Raw genomic sequence first — 13,440 nt, 5'->3', positions numbered from 1 at the left:
ACCATAGCACGACGCTGACGACTTTAACTGACCAGATTTTAATAAATTTGGTTGCAGGATCTTAGGACAGTGCTTCATTTTGAAAAATTAATCCCTAACAAAGTCACTGCTTACATGGCCTGCTGTTTATAGTTCTTGTTGATTTAATACGGCAAGAGTTCAGATCGGTTATTGCAAGATTACTCTCTTTTTTTTTTTTTTTTTTTTTTTTCCTTCCATGCCTTTATGGAAACTTATTGTCTTGATACCCATCCTGAAACTTCATATTAAGTCCACATCTTCAGCTGCCCCTTTAAAGGGCAAATAAAGTACTTCAAAAATTATGAAAAGATTCTTTATGTAATGCACATATAAACAGTAGTTTAGAGATTCTGTTTACAGCAGGACATTGAGAATAACCGGTCAAGTACCTCTTTCATCCACCTTAGATGTTTATGGAATATAATCACAGGATATGAGTTGCAAGAGATTCCAGCTTATACAGATCTGCAGTTACAGTACTACACTCATATGTACGAATACAAGGAGGACTGCATTGACATTGTCACAAAAAATACTTTAAAAGTGCTTCTCCAAATGGTTCCATGTATGGAATGCAAATACTGTACAGGTAAGAGAGAGATTTTCTTCCATGAGCTGTAAATTTTTGTCAAACATTGGTTTCTATTTGCTTTTCATTTTCACAACAGTTTGTCTGTTCCATACGTTCACAGTCGATACTCATCTCGCTGGTGTCCATACTACAGTCTGACTCACAGTCCGAATGGTCCATTTGCTCAAGCGTAGTTTCTCCCTGGGGTACTCTGCTTCCATTTGGGGACAAAAGAAAATGTGCTTCCGAGTTCAGCACGCCAGCTTTGCCTGCACATGTAACTTTTTCTTTGGCCTGGCGGATACAGTTAAGCCACTGTTGCTTGTTGAACGAGTCATTGGCTTGCAGTGAGTGAGACTGGCTTTGAGATCCGTTTTTGAAGCTGACTCTGAAGAAGTTTTTGACTGAAAGAAACAATACATATCACAACACTGAATGCTTTCGCTGAATGGATATTATAATAAATGAGTATATTAACATAACAGAATCGGTAAAATCTTTGACTTATGATGTTTTCCTGCCAATACCATGTCAGACCAGAGAGAAGAGTCTGGGTATCTCCTTGTTTTGTGGGGCAAGAACACAGAACACCATAAGCACTTCTAATAATTTCTTAGTGCTCGATTAAACAACTTTGGTTCTGCCATGCATGAGCTACCTCTAAAGCTTTAAATGAATCAGCAGGATTAAGGATTCTCCCACACTTCAACACGTCCCCTACTTCTCCTGCAAAGCAGATTTCCAGGACCTTCACTAAATACTGTGCCTTGCGTCAGCTGGAGATTGCCTCATCTCTCCCATTCACTGCACTAATAAAGCAAATATATACAAAAAACCCTCAAAGTTTTCACAAGATAGGTGAGATTCAAAGGTCCCTTGTAATAGAAACAAGAATCTTTATAATATGCTTAATTAGAAGGATATTAACTCTTACCTCGACATTAACATGAATAGCTGCAGTCTTAACACTGAGCACTACATTAATTATCTGTCAGCTGAAAGACTTAGTTATGGAATAGCAATCAATGTCTCCGTAATACAAGAAAAGTCATAGCAGCTAAAGCTTATCTTAAGATTTCAAAACACACTTGCTTATATGTAGGTTTGCCCCTACATTCAACGTATTCTCCCCTTCTCAATTCAGTACAGAAGCAGATGTGTGGAGAAATTCCAGTATCAATATAGTGAACTTTGAGAAACAATATAAAAAAAGAAACAAGTTACAATACAATAAACCAGTCTGAAATAAAAATCAATATGTTGGATGTAGATAATGTGGATTTTAGAGAAAACATTCTGATGTCTCGTTGGCAAGTGACTTAAGGTTATAATGACCCTCTATAAGCAAATAAAAAAATAAAGATGTAGTCATACTTCTCTCATTGTTGCTGAATGCACCACGTATGGATCCACCCAATCGCACCTCTCCATCTTGCAAGTCTTCTAGCACAAGCTCCCTCACGGGAATTGGCTGTCGATATAGCTGGTAGCAGAGCTGTTCATTATGGGTGATAGCTCGAGTAATCACCAACACTTCTTCAAAGAGGAAGACGTGCAGTTTCTGTTAAGGAATAATAAATAATAATGCATTATTCCTTATCTAGAAAATCATGAAACAAAATTTGTTTAAACTCTAGTACATTATAACCTTGTGTTTACAACAGTTAAAATAAATAAAGATTCATCTCTTCCCACTATTTAAAAGTCTTGTGGTGCATCAGCATGTAAGTATGTAAATATAACAATTTTAAAACTTCTAAAATTATTTTTCCTGTCCTTTTCTCAGTTTCTTATGTCATGATCCTAATTAATCTTTTAGTGTTGAGGCCTTGAACTGTTGAGCATGACATTTCAAAGCGCTCTCTGGAGCGGCATGCTTGTGAGTGTTCTTTTTTTTTTTCCGACACCCACTTTTAACTTTTCTCTACTGCTTGTGTTACTAAGAAACAGGCAATCTCATTCATTCAAATATTTTCAATGAGGAATTATAAGCAATCTCCTTACAATTCACACGCTGCTCACAATCAGCTTCACCATAGCTCTTTCAAGCTCGGAAGATTACTTTTGCTCCTAGGTGGCACAAGTCACCTGTTACCATCTTTAAATTATGTTGCTCCTCCCATTTTGCAATTTCCAGTGTCTTCCAATAATAAACAAACTGAAATTTTAAATTCTTTTACTTGATATCATGCCTCAAAATTAATTTTTTGTTTTTCACTGCCAAAATTGTCTTCCCAATCATGAGTAGCTGTTCTTTGCTTCTAAGTTGACCTGACTCTAAATCTAAACAGGCACATTATTTGCACTCTTAACACAACATAGATCTTCAGATCCACTTACTGTAAGGTGCCCTCTTCCAGAAAAAGAGGATGCTTTCAGACAACTATAATGGAAGAGGCAATTATAGCAGAAACCTTTCCCAATATGCCTTGGCAGTCTTCTGATACTGAAAAAGTCCATCGTCATTCTATTTTCCCCACAACAGACACCTCATTTTATATCCATGAATAGTCCAATTTTCTTCCACTTGTGCGTCTCGAAGTCTTTGCAGGACACACACCTAAACTTTTTGTTTGTTCCTTATTCTGCAATGCTGTCATCTTTTGTATTAGCAGTGAACCCATGCAGGGTCTGGTAAAAAAAATAAATCTATCCAGTATGTATTTCAGTTTAGATGTTTGGCAAATGGCTACCTTTTTATATGAATGAAATATGAAAGAAAGCAAAAATGTGTGAGATCAAACATTAGAGGTATATACAGGTATGGATGTTTGCTTGTGAAGTAGGTATTTTTTTTAATATGCTAAATGTCCAGCAAAAATATCTGGTTTAGTTTGAAACTCAGTTTTCAAACCATCACCCACAAAATGTTGCAGATTCTTCATAACATAAAGCTTTGTTATGGCTGATTTTAGTGGGAGCAGTATGAAACACTTTTCAATGGCGAGATCTCTTATTTCCTGCAAAAGCTAACACTTTGTAATAGCAGGTGTGAAAAGGAGACTGATAACATTAAAATAGAAATGGTTTGATCTGTTTTTCACCCCAAATCAAAGCAGTGCAGAAACAAAAATATCCCACACTGACAGTTGTATTCAAGGAATACATCAGTGTGGAAACCTCACTAAAACGCTGGGGAATTTTAAATACTGTTCATAAATTGAAAACAATTAATTATATACTTAATGCTACTAAAGAAAGGTGGGGGTAGTGTGGATGGAGTAAATAAAGCTTACTAGAAAGACAAACAATAAATTGGCAGTTTGTTTCACTAGTTTGCTATACATTAACTGCCTGCCTAACCTTATCAGGTGAACCAGAAAACAGCCTCCATTTAATCTTTCTGTCTCAGCCATATGATAAAATATCATCCTTCTATTGTATGCATAAACATGCTACATAGAAGCTCTCCCAATGCTGAGAAATGCATTTAGAATTATAGTTATTCTGTTTGTTTGTTTGCTTTTAAATAAAATTTTCATAAGATCAGTTAATGAGAAAAAGATCTTTTATTTATTGCCCATTCAAAATTTCATGTTGTTTCTAGCTGACCTAGAAAAAAACCTTTCTATTCTATCAATATCTCTACTAATGTGTATGTTCTTTATTTTTTAAATTGGAAAGCTCAGCTCATGACACTTAACAATACCGCAGACTCCTGGAGACTGGAATTTGCAGTATCAAATACCAAACTTCTCTGGTCAACAAATAATCAAGTAAAACATTCTTAATAACCCCAGCCTTTGACCGATTTTAAATTTGCTAGTACATTTTGTGTGTCGTTATAGACATTACTATCATGTCTCTGAGACAAGAAATACGTTTCTTATTTGTTGGTTTTATTCTCCTGCAAGTTTTACTGAAATTTATCGATTTACAATTTAGCCAGGATATTTTTAGGTCCCCTTAAGAGACAAAGACACATATAAGCTTATCACCTCCATATAGATATATCTGGGTGCTAACAAAAAAGATGAGTGTCATATATAATAGTTGATATTTATCAACTTCCTATATACGAGAGGGTGATGTTTCTGTGTGTATACTCACAGCTCTTCTAGCTGTCATGCAAAATGAAGATCTTTTAAAAAGCTATTTATGACAAAATATTTGTTCCTTACCACTCCCCTGTTGTTCTTCAGTTCACCATGACAACATACGACACGTGAATTATCAATCAATGAATCCCTTTGGCCTTCTTCAAGATAAATAAGTCTCTCTTTGTAATATTGGCATTCAGATTCACCGGTCTTTATGTTGATTTCAGCCACTATGCCCTGAATTATATTTATCTACAGAAAAAAAATGAAAACACATGAACTTTAAATATTCTGAGCTATCTCCTAATAACTTGAACTGTAGCTCCAAGAAAATACACTTTGATTTACTGTATATTTTTAATAAATTGAGGTAGACCAGCCTGTAAGAGTATTAATTTCCATAACAGTATTAATATTAGCAACAGAACTAAACAGACTACAGCGTACAAAGACACTTTAGTTTGGCTTTATCATTGTTTCTAACAGAGGACAAATAACCTGCCTTAAAAAATATTTATTTAAAATATATTCTAATTATCTGAAAACTGCTGCCTTGTATCAGAGAACAAGAAACAGAAGAACTATCAAGAACCTTATCCTGCAAAATATGCAACTAGCCCAAAACACTAAATTCTCAACTTTTGTTCATTATGAAAGCTACCCTCTGGAAATAAGACAAATTAATTTTATTTTTCAATTCCACTACTTGCATATACCTGCAATTTTACAATTAAAAGCAATAATTATTTTGCCTTTTGCTTAAAAAAAAAATTAAAAAGAAAACTTTGCCTTTTCTATAAAATTGCACTCTCCATCTTGAACTTCCTTATACTACACGCTCTGTAAGGACCTTGAGATCAATTTAACAAAACTTAAAATATGGCTCCTCAATCGTGCGTGTGGCTGTGAAGTTCTGTTGATTTTAGTCAAGCCTAATAGTGATCATAGGTTGCTTCGACTGATCTAATTCCTACATTAGATAACTGGAGGTGGAGCAGCGGGATGGGCTGAGACATACATGCCCAAACAGATAATTCAAGAATCTACTAATCCCGGGAGATTTATCAGGGATCAACTTGGCTCAATGCGCTCACAGCAGATTGCCAGACAGGAAGACAAATGTACTTCATAAGCCTAAAGCAGCGTCAACAGCCAAGCACATAGAGCCATTTCTGTTTCCCAATTTAACTTGGCAAATATACAATTTATGAAATACATCACTTCAAAGATAAACAGGGTTCTGCTGAAGCAGAATACCACAAAGCTATATAAGGCTATTGAAATATCAAGAAAAAAAATCCCGATTATATTTTGTTAAACAATTACCAAATACAAGTACTGGAAGCATAATTGTAAAAAGGTATTACCAGACATTTTGTAGAAAAGCAAACCTTAGAAATTAGCAGCAAATTCTTTGAGATATTTATGATTTTTTGTTTGGGTTTAAAGGAATATACACATGGGGTAAATGTACTTCACACATTACATCTAAATGCGAGTAGCCACGCTCTGAATTTAAACCACAGTTATCCAATTTAACAAGAGAGAACTTGAGCTGGGCAAGGGATTTGGGGAAGGAATAGCAGAACAGTTGCGGTCAGGTACATGTGTTTTGAAACATGCACTCTTCAAAAAAAATGAGAAGGGTGGTCATTTTTTGGGCAAAGAAATACTAAAATGTACAAAATATTCAAGTCTAGGCAAATCATAAATTTTGTCCTCAAAATGTTAATGACATTCACTTATATTTAAATGCGATTCAAAAGCAGTAGGATACAGATGATATTTATTTAGTCATTAATTTGGAAGTGTGCAAACAAATCCGCTATAGTAAACTCCTTTACTCCCAAATACACATTTACATGTGTGCACGTTTCATTGGATTTTTTTATTTTTATGTACATATCTGGGAAAGAGCAGAAATCTTAGAAACCTTTCAAAATATCTGATTTGGGCTCCTTTCTATTAATAAGGAAGTTTTAAAGCCTTGGATTTATCCCTCTGATTTTACTTCAGAAAGCACGATGCTATTTCAAATAAAAAATAGAATGAAAGCAAATTTCAGTAAGATTCCCGCAGATGATAATTAATCTAGATTCAGAGGTTATGGAAGGTCTCAAGCCAGGGAAACCTGAAAAGAAACGTCCACATTACCCAGCTTAGATTAGCATGGGAAATGACATTGAAAGGTAAATACAAAATGGACCAGGATCAGACAAGAGCTGTGGAAAACACCTCCTTGCCCATCCCTTTTTTTTTTTTTTTTTTTTGGTATCACTTTGCTACTGAAATAGGATTTAACTGGGGGAGAAGGGCTAGATATTTCATGTATTAGTTTCGGCTGTTCATGTAAATTGTAGCATTTCCATATTTTATGAAGTGTCCCTTAATTCATTAATAATCTAAAAGTGCTATAGTCTCCAAAAAAAACCCAAACCCAACAGTAACTCACAGCTTCTTCAAGGTGCTGCTGATCTGGATGATCGTTTGGTGTGTGTCTCAAAATTTCTCTGAGCAGTAATGGGTATTTAACCAATCGGCTTCTTGGGATGTCAAGGAAATTCCAAAGGTCCAGTTTGCGACTAAAAGGAGACTCCAAGCAGCGCTGTAGGAAATCTTGCACTCTGTGATCTTGTTTCTTGTGATCCAATAACGCTTTGGCTGCTACTTGATTGCTGCAGTAGCTATCATAGGAATTTAGGCATGGAAGCTGAGGAAAGGAATAAATTATTCTGCAGCTGAAACAAAGCACCATTTGCTATACAGAAAGTTTCAAGTGATTCAGGATGTCAGAACTCATGCTGAGAATCTTTTTGCCAGAGATTTATCCGCAATTTATTGATGATAATGTTTTTAACAAAGATAAGGTTTACAAGGGTCCTCTGACACCTTGTTCATCATTTAAATCATTTAGAAGCACTAGCTCATCTCAGTTCCTAGAGATCTCCAATATTATTCCAAAGAATTAAAAAAATCCACGGCTTAAGATTGAGCACTACTTAGTGCAGGCAATAGTTGAAAACCAAAGTCTGATTTTAATTATGAATGGAAACAAAAGCCTAGGAATGCAAACTCCCAGACCCGGCCTTTTTTAGGTAAGTGAATTTCTGTAGTCAAACTTCTATATTGCCCTCAATAACCTTGCCCAAACTAAGAGGACAGAATTGGACCTTAAATCTGAAAAAAAACCCTGGCTTACATGTTGATTAGAACAATATATCAATTTACAAAAACTGCTGTATTAACACACAATAGATGTAAAAATCTTCAAAGGAAATTAGACTTGGGACATATTTGGAACAAAAAGAAATTCACTGGTGTTCAAACACACCAGAAAATAAACATATTTAAAATTACTTTATGCAAAGAAAAAGACACTTTTGACACTTACAAGCTTATCATTAACTATTTGCATTATGTACTACTATTGATCATTTTTCTCATGTTTACAATAGGCCACTGTTTCACACAGAGCTGCTAAATGTCTGTTATTACCTAATCCCTTAAAAATGTCAGGCCTTTTTTTTTTCTGCTAAATTTAATTCCTTACATATACTTACAGATAAACTTTTCACATATCTAAAATCCTTTTAAAAACAGCTCTTTTTTAATATAAGGAGCAACGTTATCAACAAAACTAACAAAAACTATTCTCAGTATTTATGTTGTTGGATGCTAGTGAAAGTGAACTTACTGACATTTTCTTTTGTGGAGCAGCAATAGCATCTCACTTGGATCCCTGTCTGCCTTATTTTAACAAACATTTAGAAAATCGGTACTTCAACGGCACTAATAATTACCCATTACCTTGACTGGAACAGACTGACATTCAGAAATAACTGTAGGGTGCCCTTACACAATGTGACTGTTTGAGCTTGATTTCCCTAGGAAACCAGAATACAAATGGGGGCAGAACTCTAGTCTGACTCTTGATTTTTACTTAAAGCATATTAAATACTGCTCATCTAATCTACTGAATAGCAAAAACTTTAAAAAACCAACATCCTAGTCTAAATATTTTCATGCAAAATACCCAAAAAGAAAAAATATTCCGTTATGTCTCTAAATACTTGCCTGACCTTTTAAAAATACTTTGAGAATATATTTTTGACATGTTATGCTAGATGTGGAAAGGAAATTGTCTGATAAAAAAATATGTTGCAGCTCCAAACTAAAGTCCCAAAATTGATTAAAAACTCTGCCTTACCCAACCCACAAGGATATGGCCAACATGTTCAGTTGATCCATCAGGTTTCCTGACTTCTTGAAGTCGCCTAAGAAGATCTGATCGTGATTAAAAAAAAAAAAAACAGAAGAGAAGCTTCACTTAACGAACCAAATGACTATAAATCTATGTGCAGTAGTAATGCAGACAAAGACTATTTGAGTTTTACCTTCATGTAGAGGAATTAGAGAGTCCAATGTTCCAAAAATTTGGTTCAACTCTTGTTCTGTCATTATGGAAAGTTTAAGCATTGGGTCATGATAAGCCTGAAAAGAAAAAAAGGGAGGCTCTGTAATTAATATATCATTGGTAGTTGAAAGATTCGTGATAGTATTTAAAGGTGCCTGTAAATAAAACCAGACCAATTTCTGACAATATTTTAAAGTTTCATAACTGTATCTTACACTACGAATTTCATACTTACAAACAAAAATTAAAGCAGCACATTTAAGTGTTTCAGAAAGAATGGGAATATACAAATATGTTTTGGGGCTTTTTTCACCCTCTGTTTTAGCAATTATAAAAAGCAAGGATTATTTTAAAAGCGATATGAACCAATGAATACTGTTTGTTGTGTTGGTTTGGTTTTGTTTTTAAAAAAAACATACCTTTTTTGCTAACTTCAGATCTTCTATCAAGTCTTCTTCTCCCTGGGAAAGTTCAAAGATTGCCTGTAAAGAGAGACACAAATATAAAATATCTTTATTTAATCTGTACTCAACTTGTTGAGTTGGTGTTATATTCTGAATAGTTGTCTTCATACCATGTAGCAGCATTTCTCTGCTAAATCTAATTGCAGAAATAAAATAAGGTTTTATTCCATAGCTACAGAATCACGTGCAGTATTTTTAAAAACAGAGCTATATCAGATTGCTCATAAGATGCTTATCTGAAATAGCCACAGAATTAATTTTTTTCAAATGGATGCTATTTCAGTGTGATATTTTGACTCAACTATATCTTAACTGTTTATACAGCTATTTGCGTAGGAGTTTGTTGTGTTCCATTTTAATACATGCAGTGGTAAAAGTTCCAGGTGGTCTAATAAGTAAAAGAAACATCTTTAAAACATTTCTTTGGTAGGGAGCACTTTTATTTTGGTACCAGTTCATTTTTTTGTTACAAAGGCTGAGCTCTACTTCACTGTTGACTGACATTCAGTTGCTTCTCTTGAAGCAGATTTGAGACTTAAAAGCTAGCAGATTAAAAATAACCACCAACCTAATACACTGGCTTATCAAAAGAATATTGTATTTACTTATTGCACGATTTCATTCTAAACTGCGGTACAGTAAAAGTTAACAACGTTTTGGTCAGTTAGAATTACTAACTTTACAGTCAAGGCTTTCAACCTGCATAAATGGTGGAAGAACATTTTCAGCTGGTGCAGACTCCCCTAGCTCGATAATATGCACGCATGGAAGGCTTACCACAGCCTGAGTTAACTGACAGCGCACGCATGGAAGCGGCCCAGATACTCTGTTGAGGCATGCAGTATAAGAACCAATCTAAAGCAGAACCCTCATGCGAAACTTCCTGGAATACAGCTCATTTATTTGGGGTCTATGAAGGGTCCTGGCTTCTGCCCCAAGCCAGTAATGAGTGTTACACTATGCAAACAGTTTCTTCAGTTTATTTTTCAATAAGCCGCCTTTGAAGTTCTCAATTTTAAAAGTACTTTCCTATTCATTCTTGTACAATGCTAAAATCCGCACAAGAAATGCCTGACGTTACTGTTGTTTGATTTATGACTCAGTCTCTGAAATATTCTCAGAGGGATTATTATAAACTGTTGATACCAGCTAGAAATTTCTGTAGAAAAAAAATAATTCTTGATTTCGCAGGAGCTGTCATTGGCTGTAACATGAACTATTTAGAATTTGTCAAGTACAACACATTAAAACCACTGATGTACTTTTTTTTTTTTTTTTTTTGCGCTTTGGAAGATACATCTTTTGATCAATATTTCATCTTACTAGCACTGAAAACTTCCCGAAAGACACTCTATCCCAACAAGGGAAATGATTATGCATTTTTGTGCATACATATCACCTGTTCCTGAAATAGCATGCTCATCTATCATTGCTAGAACAACAAAATGAAACATCAAAATATCAACCATCACTACCGAAACTGTCATACAGAACATGAACACACATGCAGCTAATCACAGTACAATACATCTTAGTAACTTTACATTTATTAGGGAAGTATGATGAGCTGATTTTAAAAAAGAATATATTCATTTAATATAGCTTGAATTATAAAGACTAGAGATGCAATTCTACTTCTAGTGGAGGTGGTGATGTTCTGTTTAATATCAGGAAAGCTTAAAGTGCTATGCTAATGCCTACCAGCATTCCTCAACTCCATGCTTTAAAAATGACTTTTGAACGCGAAATGTACGGTTAAAAAAAAATTATACCTCTTGACGCTTGATTTCTTTAGCTGTAAGCATGTGATTGACACAAACATCAAAGGTCTCACTCCATAGTTTACTGTCTCTCCGCTTTGTGTTAGCAGGGGGCATATTTCGAGACCATGGTCGTGCACTGACCAAATCTGGGCGACTGTCATTGCGGAAACTGATAGAACGCTAGAAATATATAGAAGAATAGTTTTTATTGTTAGAATAGTTTCACATTACACATTTTTTTTTCCTAAAGAATACATAGTTTTGTACAACAAACAAACGTTATGTACTTAGTTTTTACTGTGACTTTATAGCAATGTTTAGTACTGGGAACGCAAACCAAATTGTTTTAATACATCTTTATGGAAGGCCAGTACTTCCATTCCTGCAGTGAACTATGTCCATGTCTGGTTCTCAACATGTTTGAAACTATACAATGCATTCATATACCATGCAACAAGAATGAACTACATAGATAATGGCAGAATAGTACACCACACTAACGTAACTGATCACATACAGTTTCAATTGAGTAAACAGACAGGAATTATTCATGCATTACACACATCTGCCTCATTAGATCCCTAATAATTAAAAATATAGATATATTGCAAATTTTAGAGACAAAACCAGTAGGAATACTTTTTTGGTTCATTTTAGAAGAAAGATTCAATTGTTACACAGAAACTCTGGAAAGCCAGGACAGCAAAAAGCTGATAGATAAACTCATCTTGTGTATCCACTGAAAGTCAATGGAATCGTTGGGCTTTGTTGATTTGATGGGAGGTGGGTTTGTTCAAAGATGTCTGTACTGAGAAACAATACGTCCTACCTTGAGGACATCAGATGAAAATGTGCATTACATCAAACGCGTATTAACGATTTCAGAAAAAAATTGTTTTCTTGGTTGGGCAGAAAGAGGGTTCCTAAAGTGAGACTGCCCTTCAAAACCTTTCCTCTTACCTTAATAAGTATCTTGCTACCTGATGGTAATAGCTTTTTTCTTTTTTTTTAAATTAGTGCTATAATGCTCTAACTGAACAAACTGGTTTTGATACATGAAGAAATCCTTTCAACTGGTAATGTCCTGCCTGTTCAGATGTATAATGAGATCAAGAAACTAATTCCCATAGAAGGTGTGAAATGGGTATCTGACTGAAAAGAAAAGAACAATCATATTATCTTTAAGGAAAAGCTATGTCAATATTCAGATTTTAATGTTTAAGACAAGAAACAAGCCAGATTCTTTCCACACAACTTGCTCTTACTTATTTCTTAGCATTTGATGAAATGTATTAAACAATCAGTGCTAGCGGATAGCAAATGGTGAAATACCAGTATTGTGTTCCACTGTTGTAAAATCTTCATTAATGTTTCTGGAGCCTCTGAACTGTGATGATGTGTACCAGCATCTCTGTATCTATTATGTGGTCAATAAAAACAAGTCAAATTTTAAGTGAGACTTGAGAGTTTTATTTGCCTGTAGACTCTTAGAAAGAGTTCAGGCTACAGATGGATACTTTATGCTCTCACTGTCCTATTTTGAGAAGATTCCTTTCTTGCTTCCTTAACATTAGAGGCTTCTTTTTGAGGTCCTACCTCTGAAATGCCTCAAGTATTTCACATTGTTGAAATCCTCTACATTTTTGTTGTTATTTAAAACCTGCCTTACATAACACAATTGTCTTTCAATTGCCTTGAGTAAGAATATTTAAAACAAAATAAATTGTCTTCATTTCCAGGTTGAAAGCAGCATATACAAAGTACAATATTTGAAATTCCCCTCTGAAGATAAGAGCCCACGAAATGCGAACAGCGCCTATACAGTATGTTTTTAAAATATCAGAAGACATATTATATAAATAAAAACTGTGCCTTTTAACAGAAAGCATTTTGAGCCCTTCTTGGAACTGACAAAACCCCCTAAAAATAAACACACACACACATATACCAACCTTCCAAAACTTTGCAAGTCAGGTGCTAGTCTTCCTTCAAGAGTTAAGAAGATAAAGAAACACACGTGAAATTACATGCTTAATTCATACTTGTTATAACGATGAATCATGGAACCCATTATTTTCACATGCAAATGGAAGGATTAGGGAAAAGGGGCAGGTGTGTTGCATCCACAAATCACCAACTATGAGAACGCAGCCAAGCAGAACACTTG

General features: G+C 34.8%; 1 protein-coding gene across 1 annotated transcript in view; it reads right to left on the bottom strand.

Moving 5' to 3' along the window:
- Positions 1–712: 712 nt before the first annotated feature.
- The window catches only part of ARHGEF3 (Rho guanine nucleotide exchange factor 3), a 31,537-nt gene continuing 18,809 nt past the window's right edge, over positions 713–13,440 (bottom strand). The window contains exons 3-10 of the mRNA XM_082487854.1: positions 11,283–11,453; positions 9,466–9,528; positions 9,027–9,123; positions 8,840–8,916; positions 7,085–7,342; positions 4,714–4,884; positions 2,016–2,153; positions 713–996 (exon numbers count right to left, since the gene is read on the bottom strand). Coding sequence (XP_082343980.1) covers positions 844–996; positions 2,016–2,153; positions 4,714–4,884; positions 7,085–7,342; positions 8,840–8,916; positions 9,027–9,123; positions 9,466–9,528; positions 11,283–11,453 — 1,128 coding nt within the window. The 3' untranslated portion in view covers positions 713–843. The remainder of the gene's footprint in view (positions 997–2,015; positions 2,154–4,713; positions 4,885–7,084; positions 7,343–8,839; positions 8,917–9,026; positions 9,124–9,465; positions 9,529–11,282; positions 11,454–13,440) is intronic.

This window comes from Vanellus vanellus (genome assembly GCF_965231255.1).
Source record: "Vanellus vanellus genome assembly, chromosome: 9".
In the NCBI taxonomy this organism is placed as follows: Eukaryota; Metazoa; Chordata; class Aves; order Charadriiformes; family Charadriidae; genus Vanellus; species Vanellus vanellus.
Note: the sequence above shows the minus strand (reverse complement) of the source record. Positions and strands in the feature narration are given on the sequence as shown.